At 35.4% G+C, this 13,883-nt stretch overlaps 1 protein-coding gene across 1 annotated transcript; it reads right to left on the bottom strand.

Annotated features, from left to right (window-relative positions):
* Window positions 1-308: 308 nt before the first annotated feature.
* LOC101251708 (WAT1-related protein At4g19185) lies at window positions 309-12,876 on the bottom strand. The gene is made up of 7 exons (XM_004245960.5): window positions 12,265-12,876; window positions 9,969-10,031; window positions 9,749-9,865; window positions 8,420-8,705; window positions 5,221-5,376; window positions 957-1,108; window positions 309-641 (listed from the first exon to the last, which is right to left on the bottom strand). The coding sequence occupies exons 1-7, from the start codon at window positions 12,489-12,491 to the stop codon at window positions 470-472; spliced, it is 1,173 nt and encodes a 390-aa protein (XP_004246008.1). The 5' UTR covers window positions 12,492-12,876; the 3' UTR covers window positions 309-469.
* Window positions 12,877-13,883: the final 1,007 nt, after the last annotated feature.

Raw genomic sequence — 13,883 nt, 5'->3', positions numbered from 1 at the left:
AGGTATATAATACAAAAAAGATAATTAAAAAATCAATACTGCAATTCCTATGTTATTCGAACAAATTTTAATCATTTGAGTAAGATTTTTTTTTGAACAACAGCAACGCTTAACTAAATGTGAAAAGAAGAACTATAGCATAAATAAAACCTTTAAGCTGGTTGTTTATCAGTCTCATAGATAAATGTCTCTTAAAAATTCGTTATTTCAAGTTGATAAACTAGACATTTTATCATCGCATAATCGAGTGATAATGGAATGACTGTTTTTGAGTCTATGTTGACAGTGAAACAAGACAGGAACAAGAATTTATCAACTGCAATAATTCTGCAGGAAGAATTTACTTGACAACTTGATAGAACTGCAATACATATCTGCCATTCTTTTTGCAGTGAACTCACGTATTATAATAAAGAAGATGAAGACAAGGACATGCAAATGCTAACTGCAGCAATATCTAATCACTGATCTATGGCATTGAGGAAGAAGAAACAGAGATAATGTGTCCTGTCTGATGTGGGATTAGGGGATCCGTCATCTGAGGCGCATGAAGAACCGTTCCCTTGGCTGCCTGCATCTCTCTGTAAGATGCCCAAGTTACTAAATAAAGCCCAGCTATAATGAGAACTCCTCCCAAAATGCTGCAATCACAACACACGGAGATATCTTAGAACAAAAGCTAACTACGAACAAATAGAAGATGGATCGGAAAGAAGAAGTCATATGGCCTCAGCAAGTGAAATAGTCATAGTTTTGCAAGAACCAATCTCAAAAAGGGAAGTAAGTCAGAAAGAAAACATGGAGAATTTCCAGCAGGAGAGCTTCATGTCACCCTTGTGTCCTTTTCTCATTGTGCCAAAACAAGTATAAAACAAAGATATGAGAAATACACAGGTATAAATGTGGTTTTGTTTTTCGGAACATGATACACATTCAGGAGAAATCACAGTACTAACCTTCCCAGATAAATAGCGCTCCCAAGAAAAATACTAGACAAAATTGCTGATGCAGCAGGTTGAAGTGGATTGTATAGAGCAACTAAAGAAGGGCCAAGAACCTTATTGCACCATGTCATAAGTCCGTAGTTCAGCGCTGATGCAACAATTCCCTGAAAGACATTAACCATTGTGACGGAACTATTTCATTTCATCCCAACTAAAATATTTGTCCATCTACATACTTACCATATGGCATGAGATATTATAGACAGATGAATGAGAATTCACTAAGAAACATTCAGAAGCTAATTTAATACATGATGCGTTGATGATCTCAAATTGAAATAGCAACTTGGTGGAAGGAAGTATGAACAGTTTTGACTCTGTTCTTCAAAGTTCAAGGGCAAATCTGGATCATTTTGCGTAGTTCAAGAGAAAATTAGATCACTCCACTTGTAAAAAAGGACCACATTATAGGGACAGGTCTTGGCTTTCATACCATGTTAAATTATTTGACCGCCTTATGAAAAAAGTTAAGTTGTTGGAGAGAGCACCAGATACTTAATTATGCTTTTAGCAACAACAATTAACCTGATCAACTCAAGCTCTGGAATAAGGCTGACCTACTCGAGACTGAGATTTGACACATCAAACAAGATGCTATGTGGATGAAGTGGATTCATATGTTTCACCTGAAGTGTCTGCAAAATTGATGATATGATGAAGAAAATCATTGAAACAAGTGTTGTGAATCACAGTCAACTCCAGAATTTGAACAGGAAGAGTCTTATTAGATGTGTGTACCTGCACATGCTAGGGGACAACACAAGAGTACCTTGAAAATGTTTCATGTTCAGGAATGAAGCAAGAGCTAAGTCTATCTTCACTCTGTGGCTTAAATAGTGAAGTAGGCTGCTCACAAAGGATAGATTGATCAATTGGAACATGAAAGTTGTAATATCTCGCAGCTAGAAAGAACTAGAAGGAAGTGACAAATCTGGAAATAGTTACTTTTGGAAAGTATTAAGGAAATCTGAAAAATTTTAAGTTAAAAGTGAGTTTTTGGTCAACTTCAAACGATCATAACTCCTAGCAGGGGATGAGTTAGGTGTAGTTCCAGATATGGCTGGAAAGCTCTTGGAACGATATTTCCAACGCCGCCGAGTTTGCCCGATTCCGAGTTCTATGAATGAGTTACGCCTTTTGAAAGGTGGGCTGTTGAAATAAAGAAAGTCCAATCCGGATTTTGAAGGGGTAATTTGGTTTTTTACTTACCCTATTAATTTATTTCGTTTGTGGTATTTAATTAGGGGTCTAAGCTGAATTAGATAAGTTTACACTTTTACCAAAAGAGTTAGGGTTTTGAGAGAAGAGAAAAGAAGAGGAGAAAAGAGAAGGGCGTTCAAGATTCGTCAAGATCGTCAAAATTTAACTTGTGGATTTCGTCGTGGGTGATCCCTAAAAAGGTATGTGAGTCTTCCTTAACGTTGGGTTCGTTCACCCCCGTGCCAAGCATGTTTGGTTCAGCGTCAAATAGTTCTAAAACGATTGGAAATTGAATGTTCTTGTTGGTTACTCTTGAATTACTTTCTTTCCTGAACATTAGTTAAGATTTAGGAATTTCTCGATGTAAAAGTGTTGTTTCTAGAGTTCATTGGGTTAGATCCTTGTATATATGATGTGGGTACATGAATCTAAAGTGAATTTGAGAAAAAGAATCAAATTAAAATGATTTAAGGTCAAAAAACGAGAGGAAAGATTCGTCAGATTTTTGCCTAAGGAACAGGTTGGTGCGACGCGCCCCCATAGCGCCAGGAAGGCTGGGGCGGCGCTCCAACAGTGCGCCAGAAATGAGCATCAGTCAAGTGAGGCTGGCGCAGTGCGCCCCGGATGCGCCCGGATCGACGTTTTTCACCCAGTTTTCGTTATTCAGTCTGTTTAAGCTTTTCTAAAGTGTATTAACACTTCCTAATGATCTAACTACTCCAAGTGACTTCTAAACATATAGATATCATCCAGAATCATAAATTACAACCTTGAATCCATAACTACAAATTCAAGGATCAGTTAAGAGTCAAGTCAAGAGCAAATAAGATCAAAGTTAAGAGAACTCAAGAGTCAAGTAAGAGAAGTTCATTTCAAGTTTTCATAAGTCTTTTACAAACGTTTTAACTTTGTTTTAAGACTTAAGTTTTGAGTTCAGTTCAGAGTAAAGTTTAAGTCTTTTCTTCAAAGAAGTATATGGGTACTAAGTATTCCCAAAGAAATACAAAAATGTTTTTACATTTAAATAAGAATGGAAACTGAGATTTCTAAAGGGCCTTCGTGCTAGTTTTCAAAAAAAAGAGTAATCGCTTTCTAATGAAGCAAGACCGGAAACTTTGATTTCCAAGATAGCTTTTGAGCTAAGTTTTTTGAGCACTAATCTTAAATCACAGAAAGAAGTATGTTTTTAAAACATAAAAGAGCTAGTATATTTTTAGAGTAGTATTGAGCACCAATATGGGAATGCGAGTTCATCTTAACTCAAGTCTCCACAAACTATGTAGCCATCATGGGTAGAAAGGGTTTCATACTTTTTAGATGAATCATTTTCACAATAGACTAGTGGAGTCACTTAGTAGTTCAAGTCCTACACTCGGGCAAGGTGTAGGATGATCGGGCAGTGTGGGCTTCATAACATTGTACCATCACTATAGCTATTAAGTGATGGTTGTCGATTAGGGAAACTCCCACAACAGTAATTGCATGGTTCCTCAAGGGGTTCTACTTATTATGAATAGGGGTATTGGACTCCATTCCTGCATTGCACAAGCAAACTATGAGAGGGAGCATGGTATGTCTTTTATTATGATTATGAGTTGACATTTTAGTTTATTTTGCATTATTACATACATCTCAGAGTTATTTGTATCTTTGCATACACATAGAGTTGAAAATCATGTTTTAAACAGTTTTTCTTTATATTGCTCTTGTTTTTAAATTGCTTTACATTGAAATAAGTCTAGTTGTGTTAAGGTTAGCTGAGCCAGGTAAGTTTTCCAGAATTTCTTTCAAGCCTATGTTGTTTAGTAATCCAAATTGCATACTCGTACATTCAATGTACTGATGTCAGTTGACCTGCATCGTATTATGCAGACGCAGTTAACGAGGATCAGCATCCAGCCACCGTTGATCCAGTTAAGCACTCTGAGTCAATTGGTGAGCCTCCTTGCATTCCGGAAGACACTTTTATTTATGTTCCAGATTGGTTCATTAGAATGTTGTGGGGTATGTCCCGACATCCATCTCAGTTGTTTTTAGAGGCTTCATAGACAGTCAGTAGTTCAATTGTCTTTACATAATTATTTCAAATATTGTTTAAAGACTTGAGTTGTCATTTGGCTAAGTACTTATATATCTTTGAGTTATATTTCTTATGTTTAAGACTTCCGCTGAGTAAGTAAGTCAGACCAAGGGTTCGCTCGAGGCCAGCAATGGGTCTTCGAGTGCCAGTCCCGCCCAGGGTATAGGCTCGGGGCGTGACAGAAGTAGACCCTCGGTGTGTGTTTTGTCAAGCAACACTAGAGACAAGAAATCATCTCTATGTGTTGTCCATTTGCCAAAGAGTCCATGGGATAGACTGTAAAGATGGCTACATAGAACACCTTGTAGACCAAGAGACTTGACTGATCATATGTACTGTACATGCAACTACGCAAGCCAAAGGGAGATCTCATGAAGCTCCTGTTTTCAAGATAGTATATGCAGAATATGTACATGCTTTCTGGTAAGAGAGAAACCAAAGAGTATTTGAAGATAAGTCTAGATCAATGGAAAGCATTTCCACGGAGATTGCCTTCACTTGTAATATTCGAGCCTCAACTCCAAGACAACAACTACTGCATCAGTGTCATTTCTAGAACTATCCCTAGTGTATTCGCTATTCTTAGTAGTTGAGTTACTTGTTCTTTAAAAGGAACTAGAGACCCTCCCTAGGAGGTGAGTCCAGTTTGCTTTTCTTCTGTAACAGGGTGTTTTTGTTGTTTCTTTTCTCTTAGACAGACAATGTGTTAATTGGCTGTGGTCTTATAAAATCAATACTTTGATGATGAATAAGATATTTACTTACCAAAAGAAAAAGCAAATTATACTTGGTATCACTTTTCTTGAATTTTTGTATATCATTGTCTCAGATTTCTTTTTTATGTGAGATAGATCATTTTGAGACTTGATCAAAGATAAATAAAATCTCATTTCATGCATCAGCGAAAATGAAGATCAGGACTTCAGAGAATCTTACAGCATAGAACACAGCGACAACTTCAGATGATGTCAAATACCAGTTTGTTGATCCATCAGTCACAAAGAATGACGTCCCTATCATTAATAGAACGCCAAAAGTGTAAGAATATGCTGTCAATGATATGCTTGCTGGGTATTTTTCCAAAACTGGAGCCTGCAAAAAAAATTCATAACTCACTATACTCTGCAGACATTTCATAATAATATACAGACATACACTGACAAACTCGAGGATTTTCCAGACAATGCTTCAAGCTAGCCTAAGATCTGAAGTGTCACAGATATCTCTGAATAACTGTTTGTATCAGTCCTGACTGGAGGTCACGCAACCAGCCAAAACCAGATTGTTTCTCTGGATTATTTCACAAAATAATCAGTATATCTTTTTGGCCTAATGGGTATAGATTATTTCACAAAAAAATCAGTCTTTTAATACAACGATTCTGTTGACCAGAATTGGTATATAACTATTGTTCAGTTTAGTCATCTTTCTTAACCAATTATGAAATGATCACTAATTTATATAATCTGGATTACTTGACAAAATCAAAACTTAACATGCTTAAGATCAACTGAAAGGTGTCCAACATAGTGGCAAGATGAGCATATTGATCTCTTTCAGATGAATAGCAATTGATAGATCAAAGTTCACAAGAACCGAAACCAAATCGGAGAGAATATCATGAAACTGAACGTGATTACTTTTAATAAGGAAAGTGTAAAGGGATTTTATTTTTTCAGAAATAGTAACATTTAAGGGTAAAGGGCATTAAATTTTCCACATTTTGCTCTTTTCTTTTTTTAAAAAAAATCAAGTAAAGGTATTTTCATTCATAAACATTTGGACATATACATGGGGCAAACCATGAGATAAAGATTGTCTACAAACTCCGACCAATCATCTATACAACAACGTACTTTCTGTTTCCACCAAAATAAAATAAAGGAGACTTAATTCTAGTCCTTCAAAATCTCTTCTATTTCTCTCTCCAAACTACCCACATCAACGCAAGAGGAACCATGTTCCAAGTCCTTCATCTTCTCTTCCTTCTCTCGTTCTTCCAACTGAATTCCAACTTTTTCACAGTTCTTTGCATTACCCAAGAAGTGCAAAACCACTTAAACATTTTCCACCATAGTCTCATGGTAATTCCACAAATAAGAAGCAGATGGTCACGTCCTCGCACTCCTCCTTGCACATGTAACACCAACTGATGCAGACAACTTTCCGCTCTCCAAGATTTTCTGCTGTCAAAATCACCCTTCTAGTAAGCTAGCCAAGAGAAAAGGCACACCTACCTCGGCACACTTGGAACCCATACTACATCAGTGGGCAATCATTCTCCTCCCTGACTACAAGTTTCTCATAAAAAGACTTCACAGAGAACACTCCATTGTTAACTAAGCCCTACCACCAAACATCGGGAAGATCCACCGGTTAGCTTGGCTATGGAGTAAGTCTATCAATCTTTGAAACTCACTCACTTCCCAATCTTGAAAACCTCTTCTAAATCTCAAAACCCAAAAAATCTCTCCACCTAGTCCTCCCTGATTTGTCAGATTGTCAAGTCTCTTTGACAAGAAATTCTGTACAAACTTTGGAATTCGTCTTTCAATAAGTTCCCACTCCATTTCTGTCCCCATAAGTAAACTCTCCTCCCGTCTCCGACTTGAATGAGATATTTTCCACAAAATAATCCCATCCCATATTCCTCCAGAAACCACAACCGGAAGGTAAAACAATACCTCTAGTTTTCCAACCCCCTCCGTTATCCCATATTTGTCCACTATCACCTCCTTCCAAACTTGTAACTCCACCCCAAAACCTCCATAACCATTTGTCCAATAACGCTTTATTAAATACTTTTAGATCTTTAATTCCAAGTCCTCCCGAGTTTTTAGAAGATGTGACACTCTCCCACCGCACTTACTTCATCTACTAACACAAACTTGGTGGTAAGTGTGAAGTTCAATAATAAATCCAGTGCAGCTCTTAGTCTACATACTGCTGAACCTTGGGGTCGGCTAAATGAATCTCCATCATTCATGTTTCCCATTTAAGCTCTTCTAAGTCTAACGCAGGTAAACTAAGTAACATACAATTTGGAGAGTGTTACATATACTTTTTAAAGAAAACATAACCAGTCTTCAAAAATTAAAACACTGATCAAACTACGATATCCAAACCTTATTGGAAGGAGAGTTCACTCCACAAGTTTTTGCGTGAACTGAAGACACTTGCAGTTGAACTAGTACACCTATCTACCTATTTCCGTTCAAAAACTAGACTATCTGAAGACTTTGGGAAGAAAATACTGACTTAACTAAGTAAAAGGCCCCAAATGAACATCCTTCTGTTCTGTTTACTCCTAACTCACTCCACGAACTAACAAATCATTTCTGTGTAGTGGTTGCAACTTCTGCTCTAAACTAAGTCTAAAACAGTGAGACTGAGCCCCTTGGAACAATTAATACATTATATAAGAGTATGAACAATGAGTTGTCCCCCTACTGTTCTAGACTATAAATCCTATTGGAAGGCCATCTAGATATAGAGGTTTCATTTCATTATAGGACATAAGAGCTGTTCCAGTAAGCAAACAGTGATACTAAAAGGCAATTCAAATTTTGTAAGCAACATCTTCTGCATTTTCACCCCCAACAAAAGAAGAAAATAGAAAGAGAAAAAAGAAACCCACTAGACTATAATTGAGATTCTACAAATAAAAACCGGTCAACAATCAGATGAATCAACAAACCATTACCAGCCTTTCCTAAGAACCAGTGAGTGAAAAATATAGTCCCAGACAAGAAGACGAAAGAAAATGATGGAAGAGGAGTACTGGACATAATTAAGTTACATGTAATATATTTTACAAGGTAAGTTACATCTGTATTTTACATAGCAATAGTACATTAAACTTTTTCAGGTTTTAATCAGTTGTATAAATTCACTTAATACCAATTTCACAATTTCAAAGGACCCCTGCAAATGCTGGTGCATCACAGGCCACTCACCCAAAACATGTGAGGTCCATTGTGAAAGGACCTATATACAAGGAAGATCGGGCAACTATTTTAAGGATGACTAAATACATATATTTTTATATATATTTCAGTATAATAGTTGAGAACTGTCAGCTATTTATTCCAATCAAGTTGATCTGAATTAACAATTGAAATGATTATCTAGTTACCTGAAGAGCTAAGTATGCTGCCATGCATATACAGTTCCCTATTAAACATAAGACGCCGAGGTGCCACTTATCAAGTCCAAACTCCTGAAAACTAGAGATTAGCCATCCAGCAGGCTCTGGTGGACCCTTAGAACTTATCTCAATTTGTGCTGTGAAGTTTAATGTGCCGTCTCCAAACACCGCTGGACCGCGGAATAAAGCCATTAAAATTGCCCCAGAAACACAAACAATGGTACCTCCAACTTTTGCCTGACCTTCCACAGTAAAGAATTTCGCAGTTTCTGTACTGCATAAATAACACACAAGAATTACACAATATGAATGATGTTGAGAAGGTCAATAACTGAGCCGGATAAGTTGTGTGACAATAGTAGAAATGCACAATGGACTGGCCCATGTTCCTTCCTGAGATGATGTAAGACTTCTGAGTTCTGATGACTTAAGAAGCAGGGAACATGGACTACTTCATAGACAACATTTTTTCTAAAAGCCTGTGCCTTGTATTTCCATTAATTGTTCTTGATATCAAGAGATTCTCACGGATTACCTACTTGCATTTCAACTAAATTAAGGCATGAAAGTTTCTCCAAATCATAGATTTACGTGTCATTTCCACTAAAATATGTGTTACCTTAACAGTGGAACAACACCCTGTACTCTATCATTGATCACAAAATTACTTCTTAAATGGTGCACTATTAAAATAAATGTGACACCCTAGCTTAGGATAAGAGTCCCTCATGGGCAAAACACAGAGAATATGTTGAGTATATAAGTAAGCAGTCCTTACACCCAAGTGACATGCTTTAAAGCCCTGAGGGACTAGGACCAAAGCGGACAATATCACTAGGGGGTTGGCCCGTTAGAATAAATAAAGGAGCACCTAAGTTGTTTTAGGCAAACAGGACACCCCTTCACCTCAAATGTTTCCAAAACAGCATCACATAAACCAATATTCTACACTTCATGTAGTTTCTAAAATATCTCTTATATACATTGTACAACTAATGCTATACGATATCCTCTACTAAATGTAGTATTTATAATATCTCTTACATATTTACCATATCGAGAATATCTTAATGTATATCCTACGATGTATTCCATGATCTGTCCATCATGCTAATACTTGTGACTGCTCCAATTTTAAGCACAAAACAACTTTGTAATAAGAAAACAACATTTGACACTTGATAGAAGAGTATGATTTTATAAAACTCACAAAGTTGAGCAACACAAGGCTCACTCAAAACCCAGGACATGCAAGAGATGGGAGTGATGGAACCAAATAGAAAATCAAGAGATGAAGGGGGTTGAATGTATACTGACCCCAAAATTACAGCAAGTATGAACGTGAAGACTGGTATTGCAGGTTGCAAAGCAGCAGCATAAGTCGGATTTGTGTTGCCAAGACCAACAAGGAACAAGAGTTGGTTACCGTAAATACTGTCTCAGTACCAAGGGCGAAAACAGATATTTTCAGGAATAAGCTTTTATCAAGTAGAACAAAGCAAATTCATACTAACATGTGTAGGACATCAAAACTTACCCAGTCAATCCTAAAATGAAGAATGACAGTAGAAGTTGTTTATTCAGAGGAACCCTCAACCTCCTATACATAAAGAAACATAAAACACACATTTGTGAGTGATGCTCATATGATTCCAAACATTGTAACCAACTTTTCGAAAGAACTTATTGAAAACAATTCGCAACATATTATAAGAACCTCAGCTTGCATAATATACCACTTATCAATACTAGTGCTTTTTTCAACAGGAACCAGGTCAATGATAATACTTTTCTTTAACAAACTCAAATCTTACATATCATCATTATAAAGCTAGACATGTTAGCCTAACTATATCAAGGTTTTACACTCAAATATTTTTTTTTTCTAAAACTGGTAATGTGGTTTGAGTCAAATCTCAAAATCAAAAGTGGCAAAAAATCATTTATAGTCTTTGGTTCAGTTATTCTGGTTTCTGGACAACCAAATAGTCAATAAAATAAATATTTTATTCAAGCAAATACTCATAAAATAATTAGGATCTGCTATATGAACCTCTGTCCACCTCGCTCTAATCGAGCCCATTCCATTTTAATACTGGAAAATAAATTGATTTTTAAAAGAATTAACGATTCTCTAAAGCTAAAGGTTTTCTGCATCTCCTGCTTATTCCTGTACGGACACTCTGACAGTGACATACAATGTTTAGTTAAATTAAAAGCATTTGTATCAAACATACATCTTAATATACATGTAACAACAATAAATAACCTCATTTCAACTAGTTGGTATTGCATAAATGGATTCTGTTGGATATTTTGTAATATGTAGAGGTCTTAATTTGAGCAGACATGGCTATTATGAAAAGTAATCTCTTAACTTCTATAAATGTAAGGACTCTCTTGAAGTAGCGTAAGAAAAATCTGCAGGTAATTACAAGGGCTTTGTTGTATCTTGAAGGGAATTGCTTGCATTTTCCCCAATATATATATACAGGCAATATCTCTTTAAGGAAAGTGATTCTTCACGCTCAAAACCATCTTCTTCTTCAATTATATTTCCTAATGTTTCTAACAGATTATGTACTTTCATTGTGTTCTATTCTTAATTAAATCCACATTGGCTCCAAGAAATTTTAAGTTTATTAAGGCAATTTACATCCATGTGATAGGTCTATATTATGCACTTATAAAACATTCAACTACTATACTCCGAGTGTTGCATCAACTAGTATGTACTGAGATCTATGATCAAGAAACCCTGCTCTCAAAATATGTTACTTGCAAACTTTGTCTACTGTGATTATTTTTAATTTTTTCCAACTTATATGATAATATATCTATCTCAACATCTATATTTCTACTACATCTGTCATTGATATGCTAATCCTTAGAAATCCAACAATTACTCTCATAAAACACTGTTGATCTCACATCTATTCTAAGGAACTTGTCTTTCACTTGGTATAGCCCTCTGCCCCTTTCCTATCACATAATACAGTTGTAACACTTCTCAATTTCCACCCCCGTATTTCAACTTTATGTATTACATCTTCATCTATCATATCATTCTCTTTAGAACTAAACCTTCTTATGTGAACTGTCAACATTTAGACACCATCATGCCATTGAATCTTACTTCGCTATATTATCAGAATATGCAATTGAGTGTGAAAGTTAGTTAAGATCCAGAAGTTAGTTATCCATGTCAGAAGGGTTGTTAATAACAGTTTCAAAGTAGTTAGAATTAGTTACCTTGTTGTCTATAAAACAGTGAGATGTACAGATGAAACTCATCTATATACACTAAGTTCTGTACCAAAATTATACAACCTTATTCGTTTGTAGAGATACGAATATATACGTAGAGAAAAGCAAACAAACTAGTAATCACAGAATCAAGGGATGATATTATTTGATCTAATTTCCTAAACTTTTTAATAGCATATTAAAATTTGGTTGTTTGAATGTACTTTTTTTCTTTCGTAAACAGCCTTTCTAACACGGACTTGCACGCACTCTACCCTTCTCAGACCCCACTTTGTGGGATTTCACATAGTTAGTTGTTTTTGTTGTTGAATGTATACTTTTACAAAAGAACACGACTTTTACTGTTAAACATGGTTATTCTATTTACAAAAAGATAAATTTTTTAGTATAAATTTTTAAAAAAGAAAAATACACTGAAAGTCAAAAAAGTAGAAAAACAAGATTTTGGGTGTTTCTTGAAAAATTTCAAATAGATTAGCAATAAGAGAAGACTACATTAGTTGAATTGCAGATTTAAGAGAAACAACGAAAAAAGGGGTATTACGTAAAGAGATAAAAGAACTAACTTTTCACGGAAATAGGCAATTGAGGCAAGAATAGATATAGCAATAAGGTCTCTATACAAACAAAAGACAATTTCATTCATGCCCACTTTGAGAGCCACTGTAGTAATCACATGGTAAACACCATTGAAAAGCTGCACCAAAACCATTGCACCATGGGCTTTCCATACATCACCTCCATTTCCTACTGCCATTTTTTGTTTCAGTGCATCCACTCCACACACACCCATCCACCCCTATATAGGCTATATAGCACACCATGTTTAATGAGGGGTAGGTGGTGAGGGGGTTTTCTAGGTCTTTAATTTGAAACAGGGCCACTTATATTGAAAAAAAAAATAAAATTGGAGAACTAATTGTGGATTTAAAAAGTGTGAGTTGTTGGAGGGATCAAAAACCTATCATTGTTCTACTGAGATTTGTGTGTTCTTGCATAGAAAAATTGTTTATTTTCCTTTCTGGTCAAATATGGCAAATTTAGTTGATGTGGTTTGTCCTCATCTTTTCTTATTCCGGTAAGAAAATTCTAGTACCAATCATCATGTAGTCCAAACATGTTTAGTTTAATTTTGAGTGTGCCGGTACGTTTGGTACGAACCAAAATGTTTTTTTTTTTTTTATGTTTGGTTAATGAATAGAAAATATTTTTTGTGTGTTTGATTTATGAATAAATTAATTTTTTTGGGGGTTGGGTGGGGACTGGAAGGGGGTGGATAGGGGGCTGGCCGGGAAAGGGGTAGGAGTTTAAAAATAAAAATTTGACGTTGAAAATATTTTTAAAAAGCAAAACTAATTTTTTGGGGAGGGGGTGTGGTTTTGGGGGCTGGCCTGTGATGGATGGGTGGAGGTGGGGATCGGGTGAAAAAATAAAATTGTAAAATTGAATTTATTTTTTTAAAATTGATGTTTTTCGGAAAAAAAATGTAATTTGAAATTGGAGGAGAGTTTTGGAAAATATTTTTCTTAATTTTTTAAGGGAAGTCATTTTCCTTAATTTTGAGGAAAATGAGTTGATTTGGAAAACATTTTACCGAAACTTTTGTCCCAACCAAACATGAGAAAATTGGAAAACATTCTTCATACCAAACACACTCTGAAGGTCTAATTGAAATTTGGGATTTTAAATTTCCTTTTCAAAGAAAGGGGGTTCGGATTTACAACTCTAGCGTGAAAAGCATGTTTATGGTCTCTTCCTTACCACTGAATCATCAATCAATTTTATTAGGAGTTAACAAGTCAATATATATCATTTAATTTTCTAGTACTAATACAGAGTTTACGAAAATCAATCAATTTTATTAGGAGTTAACAAGTTAACATACATGTATATTATTTAAGTTTCTAATATTAATACAAAATCTACAAATAAAATTATTACATTCCAACTCACACCTAGCTCTTCGTCTGCACAACAATACAAGTAAGCATTTAAACTTATGTAAAGTTGAACAAGTAGATACATGAGTCATACGTAGAATACCACATAAGATACAAATTGTTATATAACATGTATATCATTTAATTTTCTACTAATACAGATTCTACAGAAAAATTACAGAATTTCAACTCACACCTAGTCCTGCGTCTTTACAACAATACAAGTAACCACTTAAACTTATATA

The sequence above is a fragment of the Solanum lycopersicum genome, chromosome 8, assembly GCF_036512215.1.
Source record: "Solanum lycopersicum chromosome 8, SLM_r2.1".
Classification (NCBI taxonomy): domain Eukaryota; kingdom Viridiplantae; phylum Streptophyta; class Magnoliopsida; order Solanales; family Solanaceae; genus Solanum; species Solanum lycopersicum.
The sequence above is the reverse complement of the archived record's forward strand: the minus strand, read 5'-3'. Positions and strand labels throughout refer to the sequence as shown.